At 46.8% G+C, this 13,945-nt stretch overlaps 1 protein-coding gene across 1 annotated transcript in view; it reads right to left on the bottom strand.

Moving 5' to 3' along the window:
- Positions 1 to 9,282, bottom strand: part of LOC123405539 — a 30,039-nt gene extending 20,757 nt beyond the window's left edge. The window contains exon 1 of the mRNA XM_045099193.1: positions 8,816 to 9,282. Coding sequence (XP_044955128.1) covers positions 8,816 to 9,282 — 467 coding nt within the window. The remainder of the gene's footprint in view (positions 1 to 8,815) is intronic.
- Positions 9,283 to 13,945: the final 4,663 nt, after the last annotated feature.

Raw genomic sequence — 13,945 nt, 5'->3', positions numbered from 1 at the left:
TTAGAGAGGTAAGAGATGAGGTTCCTCAGCTAGAAGAACCCTTTATATAGTGGGGGAGAAAATCATACCGTTTTCCCACTCTCTACCCGAGCTCCAGCGGTACTACCGCTGGCTGCAGCGGTACTACCGCTGGCACTCCAGCGGTACTACCGCTGAACAGGGGCAGTACTACCGCTGGATGTAGCGGTACTACCGCTGGGACTCCAGCGGTACTACCGCTGACACCAGCGGTACTACCGCTGGCCCTTTGGCAGTGCAAAAGCACTACTACCGCCAAGAAAGTCTTCGCAAAAAGGTCCATCCACGAACTACCGCTAGGCAGGTGGAACAATGCTCCTGGAGCGGTACTACTGCTGGCCAGGGGCGGTACTACCGCTAGCTAGCGGTACTACCACTGGCTGCAGCGGTACTACCGCTAGAGCCAGCGGTACTACCGCTGGGGACCATTTTGCAAAGATGCGAGAAACAAAGTGGCGGGGGCCGCTCCAAAGATGAAGGAAAGGGAGAATGTGAAGTGTGCGTGTGCAAAGATAGATTGCACCCAAACCTTTCCACTACGGATCCCCTCTTAATAGTACGACTTTCCTATGACTCAAATAAAGAGAATCGAGGAGAGCGCCGTGCTTCCGTTCCATGAATGAGGAGACGTGTCGTCTTGTGCCGTTGACGTGTGTTATCTGAAACCTTAACACACACTGTTAGTCCTGTACGGTACTGTCATCAATCACCAAAATTACTTAGGCATAAACTATGCCCCAACACCTTCCACTACGAGGAGAGGTAAGGAACTGCCATCTAGCTCTGCACTTGATTCACCTTCAGTTATGAGTAAGTTTGCGACTTCGTCTCCTGCTAGAAATATTGATATGTTGCCTGTGCTTGATGATGCTACTTCTTCTGCGCATGATGCCATGCTTGATACTATGCTTGATGATGCTATGCTTGATACTATGCCTGATGATGCTATGCTTGATACTTTGCCTGATGATGCTATGCTTGATACTATGCCTGATGATGCTATGCCTGATACTGCTTTGCCACTTGGTGCATTCCTTGATGCACAAATTGCTAGAGTTGCTGCTAGATGTGATGATACTTCTGAAACTGCTAATACTATTGAAGTAGAGCCTGCTATTTTGCCTGCTAGATCTAGCTCTCCTATGCCTGAATTGCCTGATATGCCTAATACGCGCTATGTTATGGAGGGAGAGATAGCTGAGGAATTTCTTGCGTGTAAGGATAGCTATGATGTTGAGAAATTACTGCGCAAGTGGAAAGAAAAATCTCTAAACGCTAGGATGAAATACGACCCGAAGTTTGCCACTTCGCCTATCTTTGTGACCGATAAGGATTATGAATTCTCTGTCGACCCTGAGTTAATCACTCTAGTCGAATCTGATCCTTTTCACGGTTATGAGTCTGAAACAGTTGTAGCCCATCTTACCAAACTACACGATATAGCCACCCTATTCACTAGTGAGGAAAAGATCTGCCACTACTATATCCTCAAGTTGTTTCCTTTCTCGCCAAAGGATGATGCTAAGACCTGGTTCACTTCTCTTGCTCCTAGTTGTGTGCGTAGCCCCCAGAATATGGTCTACTACTTCTCTCTCAAGCTGAAGAAGAGAGTCTCCCACAAGCTTGGGGGAGGCTCATCCAGCTACTGAATGCTTTGCCTGATCACCCTCTTGAGAAGAACGAAATACTTGATATCTTCTATAATGAACTTACCGATGCTTCCAAAGACCATCTAGATAGTTGTGCCGGTTGTGTTTTTAGGGAATGAACTGTAGAACAAGCTGAGATTCTACTGAATAACATCTTGAGCAATGAGAGTGCTTGACTATTCCCGAACCACCTCCTAAGCCAACTCCCAAGAAAATAGGTATTCTATTCCTCAGTCCTGAAGATATGCAAGAAGCCAAGAAATCTATGCGAGAGAAAGGCATTAAATCTGAAGATGTCAAAAATCTACCACCTATCGAAGAGATCCATGGTCTCGATAACCCGATACAGGTAGTAGAAGTAAATTCTCTGCTTAGGTTTGATGAGAGTGATATTCCTTTTGATAAACCTGCTAGCCTATGCCTCGATGAATTTGATAACTTTGTTGCCAAACAACTGAGTTTCAATGATTATGTTAGCAGACAATTGGAACAAAATGCTCGTATGCTTAGTAATTTAAGTGCTTGTGTGGACAGAAACGTCATTGATCTTAAACTTCTGAGTAAACATGCCTCTATGGTTACTACTCAGGTAGAACAAGTACTTAAAGCTCAAAATGACTTGCCCAATGAGTTGAATGACAATTCCGTCAGAGTCGTCACTGGAGGCGGTAGAATGACCCAGGAACCTTTGCATCCCGAGGGTCATCCGAAGAGAATTGAACAAGATTCTCAAGGAGTTAGCACTGATGCACCTAGTCATCCTAGAAAAAAGAAGAAAGATGATAGGAACCTGCGCGCTAGCAACCCTGTTGCTGCTACACCTGAGAGTCCAAACGATATCTCTGTCTCTGATGCCGAAACACAATCTGGTGATGAACATGAGCCTAATGATAATATCAATAGTGATGTTCATGAAGATGCTCAACCTAGCAAGGAAAAGTATGTGGAGATTGAACCTAGAGTTGATCTTGATAACCCACAACCTAAAAATAGAAGATACGATAAGAATGACTTCACTGCTAGGAAGCACGGTAAAGAAAGGGAACCATGGGTTCAGAAACCTATGCCCTTTCCACCCAAACCATCGAAGAAAAAGGATGATGAGGATTTTGAGCGATTCGTTGAGATGATGAGACCTGTCTTTCTGCAAATGCGTTTGACGGATATGCTCAAGATGTCTCCGTATGCTAAGTACATGAAAGATATTATGACTAATAAGAGGAGGATACCTGAGGTTGAGATTTCCACCATGCTCGCTAATTATACCTTCAAGGGTGGAACTCCTAAGAAACTAGGTGATCCCGGTGTGCCCACTATACCTTGCTCCATTAAAGGCAACTACGTTAGAACTGCGTTATGCGACCTTGGAGCCAGTGTTAGTGTTATGCCCCTCTCTCTTTATCGTAAACTTGAACTGGATAAGTTGACACCCACTGAAATCTCTCTGCAAATGGCCGACAAATCAACTGCTTTCCCTATCGGCATTTGCGAGCATGTGCCTGTTGTGGTTCCTAACACCACTATCTTAACAGACTTTGTTATCTTGGATATTCCCGAGGACGATGCCATGGCTGTCATCCTCGGAAGACCCTTTTTAAACACTGCAGTGGCTGTTATAGATTGCAACAAAGGCAATGCACTTTCCATGTCAACGGTAATGAGAATACGGTGCACTTTCGAAGAAACAATATCGAGTACATTGCATCAATGCTATCGAAAAAACTTCATCGATTCTTATTGGGAGCTTTGAATGCCCTATTCCTCGTGTCAAGATGAAGTATGATTTGCTTGTTGGGGAGATACACATCCCCATTGAGGTGACCTAGTGACAATTCGAAAATTCTCCGTTCTCTTTTGCGATTTGAAAAGGTTTGTCGAGGAGACTTGATCAACCTCATTGGCGGATTTTCTTTCGATGACCATGAGATGGATGAATCGAGGAGTCACAAACCTGTGTTCCAAGCTTTCACTTTAGGTTGCTTAGAAGAAAAATGATAGATTTAGTTTAGTTTTCCCTGTTTTCTGTTTTAGCGTCCGGTAGAAAAGTACCCCGAAAATAAAAGTTCTCCGAACGTCCTGAAAATCAAGTATGATTTTTTCTGGAATTTTTGAAAAATTCTGAGACAAAGAGCTTGTCTGGGGGCTGCGCCAGTGGACCACAAGCCCTTGGGGCGCGGGCACCCCCCTGGCCGCGCCACCCAGGCTTGTGGGGCCCACAGACACCCCCTCCACTCATTCTTGCTCTCATCTGGTTCTCCTACCTCCAGAAAAAATCGTTTCGCAGCTCAAACCCGTGTTCTTGCTCCTCTTGCTGGGATTTTCGATCTCTTTGCTCAAATCACCGTTCTCCGAACTGTTTTGGGGAAATTACTCCTTGGTAAGTGACTCCTCCATTGGTCCAATTAGTTTTTGCTCTAGTGCCTTATACTCCACGTATTTTTGCTGCCTTAGTGACCATGTTCTTGAGCTTTGCATGCTAATTCTAGGTGATCCCAAGTAGTTTTGATGTGTAATATGGTCTCTAGGCACTTGTGGGAGTAGTTTCTACTAGTTTAGTTGAACCTTGTTCACTTTTCCTTTGGGTCACTGAAAATTTTAGAAAAGGAAGATGTTCAGGAGAAACTTTCATGGTGGTTCCTCAAGCAAGAGAGGTCCCCGTCTTGCGATTCGGGAGCCTGATCTTTACCAACCAAGGGACGCGTAGGTACAACCATGTGAATTGCCTTCTGATGAATTTATGATTGAGGCAGGTTTCAAAGATGAGTTTGATGCACTTGTTCACAACGTCCGACTTGAAGAATTCATCTCCGATAAATGTGAACAGTATGTTGCTCTCACTGCCTCTTTTGTTCGTAGATTCAAATTTTCAGCTGGCCGTGAGCCATCGGTACTGTTTGATCTCTATGATAAATCTTATACCATGGATTTAGAGGATTTCAATCGAATTTGCAAAATACCTATTTGGAGTAGCCTCAATGATCCTCCTAAATCTTCGGTTAGAGATTTTTGCTCTGGTATTATAGTTGGAGAAACTAGAGACATTATGCAAGCTACCATGGGGAGTATTCATTTTCCTGCCTTGCATTATTTTGCCCTCTTCATAGGCAGATGCATTAATGGCAAGATTGAGCATTGTCACCTCTGCGCACCCGACCTTAGTATCCTTAAGAGCGCAGTGACAGGTGACAAAAGCTTCAACATGGGAGCTATTATAGCAAGGAGGCTGAATAAGAATGCTATTGAAGGGGATTTCTTTGGTGGGATCTATGCCACTCGCATGGCAAATTTTCTTGGAGTACCCATCCGCGAAGGAGATCCCCCGCTCCATACAACTTTCCTTGACCGCGTCGCTTTGACACGCTACCAGTTCCTTGAGAGGGATGATGAATACCTCCTATACCGTCTGATATTTAACCGGCAGCGTGTTTTCCATATTACCCTTCCTGCTCCTGCCTTCTTTGACTTTCAGGTAAAATGAAGATATTACATAACCAGAGGAGAGGTAGAGTATGAGAGGGAGTCAAAGGCTGCTCGTCTCCGTGAGGCAGCTGTTCAGGCAGTGGCTGCAACGCTCCCGTATAACCCCCATTATGATTTTGGGTTTCGCCAGGACCATCCATGTGAGTAGACCAACTTAGGCCAAAAGCCTAAGCTTGGGGGAGTACGTGTTCTCACCGACTTTACATTCTTGCTTATGCTTTTACTTTGTTAGCCGGTGTTCACACTTTGCCACTGTATCATCCATGCTAGTTTATTATATTTTTCTCGTTTTCTTTTCGTGTGTCTTTCTAGTTTGAGAAAAACCCAAAAAGATTTTCTTTTCTTCTTTAGCTTGTTGGGAGCTTTCCCGTGTAGATAGTTTTCTTTTTCTTTGGGTCAAGTAGAAGATAATGGTTACAATGTTTAGTGGCTCTTGCATGCATTCCTGTTTAGCTTTCAAAGAGCCATATTACTTTGTCTTCTCCTTTGTGTTTGCTTGTAGATTCCAGCTTTAGTCCAATGCACGAGCACTCTTATTATTGTTCACATCATTAGGTCGTGCAAGTGAAAGGCAATAATGACGATATATGATGAAGTGACCGAGCGTGGAAAAGCTGGTATGAACTCGATCTATTTTGTTTTTGTAAATATGACTAGCTCACTGTTCCTAGTTCAGCTTTGTTGTGAGAGAAACATGTTTGCAATGACAACTTAGAGATCATAGTTGCTTATGCCATGCTTACTTAGCTAGGAGCTTATAATGGTTTGTCTTGGATGCCAACATGAATGTTGAGATGATTATGATGTAGTATGATAGGATGGTATCCTCCTTTGAATGTTTCAAGTGGTTTGACTTGGCGCATGTTCACGCATGTAGTTGAAACAAAATCAACATAGCCTCTATGATGTTCAAGTTCATGGTGATTTATGTCCTACTCATGCTTGCACTCGATGTTAGTTAATCTCAATGCATTTTGATGACTGTTGTCGCTCTCTAGTTGGTCGCTTCCTAGTCTTTTGCTAGCCTTCACTTGTACTAAGCGGGAATACTGCTTGTGCATCCACCTCCATAAACCCAAAGTTGTGCTATATGAGTCCACCATACCTACCTATGTGCGGTATCTACCTGCCGTTCCAACTAAATTTGCATGTGCCACTCTCTAAATCTTCAAGAAATAATCTGTTTTGCATGCCCGAACTGCTCATGTGGTGACAGGGGGCTATTGGTATCTTCCATGCTAGGCATGTTATCCTCGATATGTGTTTATTCACCATCATTCACGAGAAAGGGGCTGGTGATTGGAATTCCTAGTTCCATGATCAAATCGAAAAGATAATTACAAACAAAACTCCCCCAGGATTGATGTTGGTATGGACGGTACCCGAGGATTCGGCTAGCCGTGGAGTGTGATTGATTGGTGGTGGGGGAGTCAAAACTTTACTTTTCTATTTGGGAACCGCCTATAGCATGTGTAGCGTGGAAGATGTTGAGAACTCTTAGTCATTGCTTTGACAATGAAAGCATGCCACCCAAAATTATTATCTCTGTTTTCAAAGCTTGAGCTCTGGCACCTATGCAAATCAATGCTTCCCTCTGCGAAGGGCCTGTCTATTTATGTTCATGTTGAGTCATCCTCCTCTTATAAAAGCACCAATTAGAGAGCACCTCTGTCATTTTTATGCTTTGCTTTTAACTGTGTTGAGTATGACTGTGACTGGATCTTCATTGCCATGAATTACAATGTTTAGTCAGCCCTTGGTCTTTGAAGGTGCTCTGCATTTAAGTTTTGCGGTCTCAGAAAGAGCTAGCGAGATACCATCTATTCGTACTGCTTCATGTTGTTTTGATTGAAGTGTTGACGTTTGAGACTTATTATTATTTGCTCGCTAGTTGATTATGCCGTTGATATGGGTTTACCGTGAGACTAGATCTCATTTGCTTATGTGGTTTGCTTGTGATCTTGCTGAAACACTGGATATGAGTTAGACATAGTTGCAACAACAAGATCAAACAGAGTTCGTCAAAGTTTTTCTTTTGTCTCTTTCAGTTTGTCAGCTGAATTGCTTGAGGACAAGCAAGGCTTTAAGCTTGGGGGAGTTGATACGTCTCCGTCATATCTACTTTTCCGAACTCTTTTGCCCTTGTTTTGGACTCTAATTTGCATGATTTGAATGGAACTAACCCGGACTGACGCTGTTTTCAGCAGAATTGACATGGTGTTGTTTTTGTGCAAAAATAAAAGTTCTCGGAAAGTCCTGAAAATTTACGGAGATTTTTTCAAGAATAAAAGAAAAATACCTGCGCAAAGATCCACCGGAGGAGGTGGACCAGTGGGCCACAAGCCCATAGGCCGCAGCCACCCCCTGGCCGCGCCGTGAGGGCTTGTGGGGCCCATATGGCTCCACCGCCCCAAACTCAGCTCTATATCTCCCGTCTCGCCCGAAAAAAAATCAGAGAGAAGGGTTTCATCGCGTTTTACGATACGGAGGCGCCGCCACCTCCTGTTCTTCATCTGGAGGGAAGATCTGGAGTCCGTTCGGGGCTCCGGAGAGGGGAGATGGTCGCCATCGTCATCATCAACCTTCCTCCATCGACAATTCCATGATGCTCTTCATCGTTCGTGAGTAATCTCATCGTAGGCTTGCTGGACGGTGATGAGTTGGATGAGATCTATCATGTAATCGAGTAGTTTTTGACGGGGATTGATCCCTAGTATCCACTATGTTCTATATTGATGTTGCTACTACTTGGCTATGCTTAATGCTTGTCACTAGGGCCCGAGTGCCATGATTTCAGATCTGAACCTATTATGTTGTCGCCAATATATGTATGTTTTAGATCCTATCTTGCAAGTTGTAGTCACCTACTATGTGTTATGACCCGGCAACCCCGGAGTGACAATAGCCGGAACCACTCCCGGAGATGACCATAGTATGAGGAGTTCATGTATTCACCGCGTGTTAATGCGTTGGTCCGGTTCTTTATTAAAAGGAGAACCTTAATATCCCTAGTTTCCATTAGGACCCCACTGCCACGGGAGGGATGGACAATAGATGTCATGCAAGTTCTTTTCCCTAAGCACGTATGACTACATACGGAATACATGCCTACATTAGATTGACGAAAGGGAGCTAGTTACACATCTCTACGTGTTATAGTTGTTACATGATGAATCACATCCGTCATACTCATCCATCACCGATCCACTGCCTACGAGTCTTTTACTACTGGTCCTCGCTATGTTACTTTGTCTAGGCTTGTCCCTTGCTACAAAAGGGATTGGGCCACATTGATGCTACTGTTGCTATTGCTGTTACTTTGCTGCTGCTGCTACTTCTGTTCCTTGCTACTTCGCTGTTACTTGTTGCAAGATCTTTTCCGACATTGTTGTCGGGGAAGAATAGTTACTCGCCCACATGCAACCTACTGGCGCCATTGATACAACAGTTAGGAATAGTTTGCCTTGTCAACAGATCGTTTCTGGCACCATTGCTATCATGCTACTTTGCTACTGATACTTTGCTTGCAGACACTAATCTTTCAGGTGTGGTTGAATCTGACAAACTCAGCTGCTAATACTTGAGAATATTCTTTCGCTTCCCTTTTGGTGAACCAAGAAATTTGGGTTGAATACTCTACCCTCGAAAACTGTTGTGATCCCCTATACTTGTGGGTTATCAAGAGTAGTCCCTTCGTCATAACATCGGCGAACTGCTGATCGGTGGGCACATGTAGAACTTGAACACGACCAAGGGCAACATGCTCCCGAATGAAGTGAATGTCGAGCTGAATATGCTTCGTTCGACGATGATGAACAGGGTTGGCAGCGAGGTAGACCACGGAGACGTTGTCACAGTAGACGAGCGTGGCCTTGGGAACCTCAACAAGCAACTCCTGAAGCAGCTGTCGTAGCCAGGAGCACTCCACAACGGCGTTCACCACTGCCCTGTACTCGGCATCGGCGCTCGATCGTGAGACCGTGGGTTGTCGTTTAGACGACCATGATATCAGAGAGGGCCCGAGGTAGACGCAGTAGCCGGAAGTAGAGCGCCAAGTGTCAGGACACCCAGCCCAGTCGGCGTCGGAGTACGCGACGAGGCTGGTGTCTGATGATGCTGTCAGGGTGAGACCCATAGCCGTGGTGCCACGTATATACCAAAGAATACATTTCACCAGAGCCCAATGAGTGTCGTGAGGTGCATGCATGTGAAGGCACACCTGATGGACAGCGTACTAGATATCCGGCCTCGTCAGCGTGAGATACTAGAGAGCACCGATGATGGAGCGGTAGAAGGGGGCGTCGGACGCCGGAGAGCCCTCAACGGCGGACACCTTAGCCTTTATGTCGACAGGTGTGGAAGCAGGCTTGCAGTTAAGCATGCCTGCTCGGTCCAGAAGCTCGTAGGCGTACTTCTGCTGATGCAGGAAGAAGCCAGTGGCACGACGGACAACCTCGATGCCGAGGAAGTAGTGGAGAGCCCCCAAGTCCTTGAGAGCGAACTCGGTGCCAAGGCGAGCTATGACCTGCTGAAGTAGCGCTGTCGAGGATGTAGTCAGGATGATATCGTCGACGTACAGGAGAAGGTACGCGGTGGTAGCGCCCTGATGGTAGATGTCGTGGGTATAAGCCTGACAGTAGATGTGTAGGGTACGAAAAGGATGAGCAGAGTCCCAGCTACGGCGAGGATGTATGAGTTCGGGCCCCTCTGCGGTGGAGGTAATAACCCTACGTCTCAGTGCTCATGGAGCTTTGTTGTCGAGTGGAATAGGGAATACAATGAGTTGCTAACCCCTTTACCAGTGGGGGAGGGTGGCTTATATAGAGTGCGCTGCCCTCCACAACGGTTCCGGTACAGGGGTGGAGTAGTGGCGATTGAATGTGTACGTTACAGGTAACGTATGCCCTTAATGCTAATAAATGCACCCGGAAACGTACGACCGTTTCCCTCCAGGCGGGTTACGATGTACCGAGTGGTATATAGTCGGTTCACTCGATATGCTCCGAATGCTAGTCGCCGACTGGAGGACCGAGGGTATGTTACCGACTGGACGACATGGATTCTTTAATTCAGTCGGAGTTGACTAAGGGTCTTGTCCTCTGCGAGGGGTAGTCCTTGGGTAGGACCTACAGGGCAGGCCTATGACCCTACCCTAGGACTATAACCCCATCATTAGTCCCCGAATGGATTGAGGATGGAACGACGAAGCGATGTTTGAAGTTGGATCCGACTGGAACAGACTCGGCTTGGGCGTTGCTTGCCTCGGTCCATTTCGACTTTTCTGATCAACGATCCGAGTGGAAGTACTCACGAAACGGACTGTCGGGAGCCGAGTGCTTCGGCGGCATCTTCTGACGCAACCGGTCAACTGACAGCGGCGGATTTCCCGGGATCCTCAAATTTTGGTTTCCGCACGCTCAGCGGGGATGACGCCAGCGCGCTCGAGTAGCGCCTGACGCCTCGATTCTTGCGCCTTCAACCTCTCCACTAATATCGCCGCGGTGGGTCAGGGGGATAAGGTTTCGGGGCCACCTGCCAGCGACCCAGTCGGAACCCTATTTAAATCTCGGTGGCGAGGCTTCTCCGTTACGCTCGCCGAATCCCTTGCTCTCGCCTGCTTCGCCCTTCTCGCCACCTCCAGCGCTCCTATACTCCTCCCTTCCCCTTCCTCCCGAGGGCTCACAGCTTCCGCCATGACCAAGGGCCATAACAGCAAGATGGAGGCGAGGAAGAAGAAGGGGAAGACGGCGGCGCCTGCTCAGCGGCGGCAGCGGCCGCTGCCGGCGGGATGGATCCAGGGCGACTTCCTCCCCTCCACGGTGATGGAGGGGGATCTGCTGCAGCTGGTGGAGCACGGGATGATCGTGCACAAGTCCTGGAGGCTGCCGGCGGAGAACGAGGTCGAGCCAGCGCCTCGGGAGGGGGAGCGCGTCCTGCTTCTCAGCCACGTCCACCGAGGTTTTTCTTTGCCCTCGCATCCTTTCTTCAAGGGCATCATGAATCACTTCGGGGCCCAACTTCACCATTTAACTCCGAATGCCATCGCCCATCTTTCTGCCTTTATAGTTTTGTGCGAGTGTTTCATCGGCTGCCCTCCCCATTTGTTGGAATTATGCCCTAGAGGCAATGATAAATATAGTTATTGTTATAATTCCTGTATCAAGATAATCGTTTATTATCCATGCTATAATTGTATTGAATGAAGACTCATTTACATGTGTGGATACATAGACAAAACACTGTCCCTAGCAAGCCTCTAGTTGGCTAGCGAGTTGATCAAATATAGTCAGTGTCTTCTGATTATGAACAAGGTGTTGTTGCTTGATAACTGGATCACGTCATTAGGAGAATCACGTGATGGACTAGACCCAAACTAATAGACGTAGCATGTTGATCGTGTCATTTTGTTGCTACTGTTTTCTGCGTGTCAAGTATTTGTTCCTATGACCATGAGATCATATAACTCACTAACACCGGAGGAATACTTTGTGTGTATCAAACTTCGCAACGTAACTGGGTGACTATAAAGATGCTCTACAGGTATCTCCGAAGGTGTTCGTTGAGTTAGTATGGATCAAGACTAGGATTTGTCACTCCGTGTGACGGAGAGGTATCTCGGGGCCCACTCGGTAATACAACATCACACACAAGCCTTGCAAGCAATGTGACTTAGTGTAAGTTGCGGGATCTTGTATTACGGAACGAGTAAAGAGACTTGCTGGTAAACGAGATTGAAATAGGTATGCGGATACTGACGATCGAATCTCGGGCAAGTAACATACCGAAGGACAAAGGGAATGACATACGGGATTATATGAATCCTTGGCACTGAGGTTCAAACGATAAGATCTTCGTAGAATATGTAGGATCCAATATGGGCATCCAGGTCCCGCTATTGGATATTGACCGAGGAGTCTCTCGGGTCATGTCTACATAGTTCTCGAACCCGCAGGGTCTGCACACTTAAGGTTCGACGTTGTTTTATGCGTATTTGAGTTATATGGTTGGTTACCGAATGTTGTTCGGAGTCCCGGATGAGATCACAGATGTCATGAGGGTTTCCGAAATGGTCCAGAAACAAAGATTGATATATAGGATGACCTCATTTGATTACCGGAAGGTTTTCGGAGTTACCGGGAATGTACGGGGAATGACGAATGGGTTCCGGGAGTTCACCGGGGGGGGGGGGAACCCACCCCGGGGAAGCCCATTGGCCTTGGGGGTGGCACACCAGCCCTTAGTGGGCTGGTGGGACAGCCCAAGAAGGCCCTATGCGCCATAGGAAGAAAATCAAAGAGAAAAAAAAAGGAGGAGGTGGGAAAGGAAAGAAGGACTCCACCCACCAAACCAAGTAGGACTCGGTTTGGGGGGGGGAGACCTTCCCCCCTTGGCTCGGCCGACCCCCTTGGGGCTCCTTGAGCCCCAAGGCAAGGCTCCCCCTCTCCCACCTATATATACGGAGGTTTTAGGGCTGATTTGAGATGACTTTTCCACGGCAGCCCGACCACATACCTCCACGGTTTTTCCTCTAGATCGCGTTTCTGCGGAGCTCGGGCGGAGCCCTGCTGAGACAAGATCATCACCAACCTTCGGAGCGCCGTCACGCTGCCGGAGAACTCTTCTACCTCTCCGTCTCTCTTGCTGGATCAAGAAGGCCGAGATCATCGTCGAGCTGTACGTGTGCTGAACGCGGAGGTGCCGTCCGTTCGGCAGTAGATCGTGGGACTGATCGCGGGACGGTTCGCGGGGCGGATCGAGGGACGTGAGGACGTTCCACTACATCAACCGCGTTCACTAACGCTTCTGCTGTACGGTCTACAAGGGTACGTAGATCACACATCCCCTCTCGTAGATGGACATCACCATGATAGGTCTTCGTGCGCGTAGGAAATTTTTTGTTTCCCATGCGATGTTCCCCAACAGTGGCATCATGAGCTTGGTTCATGCGTAGATGTCTTCTCGAGTAGAACACAAAAGTTTTTGTGGGCGGTGATGTGCGTTTTTCTGCCCTCCTTAGTCTTTTCTTGATTCCGCGGTATTGTTGGATTGAAGCGGCTTGGACCGACATTACTCGTACGCTTACGAGAGACTGGTTTCATCGCTACGAGTAACCCCGTTGATCAAAGATGACTGGCAAGTGTCAGTTTCTCCAACTTTAGTTGAATCGGATTTGACCGAGGAGGTCCTTGATGAGGTTAAATAGCAACTCATATATCTCCGTTGTGGTGTTTGCGTAAGTAAGATGCGATCCTACTAGATACCCATGGTCACCACGTAAAACATGCAACAACAAAATTAGAGGACGTCTAACTTGTTTTTGCAGGGTATGCTTGTGATGTGATATGGCCAATGATGTGATGTGATATATTGGATGTATGAGATGATCATGTTGTAATAGATAATATCGACTTGCACGTCGATGGTACGGCAACCGGCTGGAGCCATAGGGTTGTCTTTATACTAACGTTTGTGCTTGCAGATGCGTTTACTATTTTGCTAGGATGTAGCTTTAGTAGTAATAGCATGAGTAGCACGACAACCCCGATGGCGACACGTTGATGGAGATCATGGTGTGGCGCCGGTGACAAGAAGATCGTGCCGGTGCTTTGGTGATGGAGATCAAGGAGCACGTGATGATGGCCATATCATGTCACTTATGAATTGCATGTGATGTTAGTCCTTTTATGCACCTTATTTTGCTTAAGAACGACGGTAGCATTATGAGGTGATCTCTCACTAAAATTTCAAGACGAAATTGTGTTCTCCCTGACTGTGCACCGTTGCTACAGTTCGTCGTT

Source organism: Hordeum vulgare, chromosome 6H (genome assembly GCF_904849725.1).
Source record: "Hordeum vulgare subsp. vulgare chromosome 6H, MorexV3_pseudomolecules_assembly, whole genome shotgun sequence".
Taxonomy (NCBI): Eukaryota; Viridiplantae; Streptophyta; class Magnoliopsida; order Poales; family Poaceae; genus Hordeum; species Hordeum vulgare.
The sequence above is the reverse complement of the archived record's forward strand: the minus strand, read 5'-3'. Positions and strand labels throughout refer to the sequence as shown.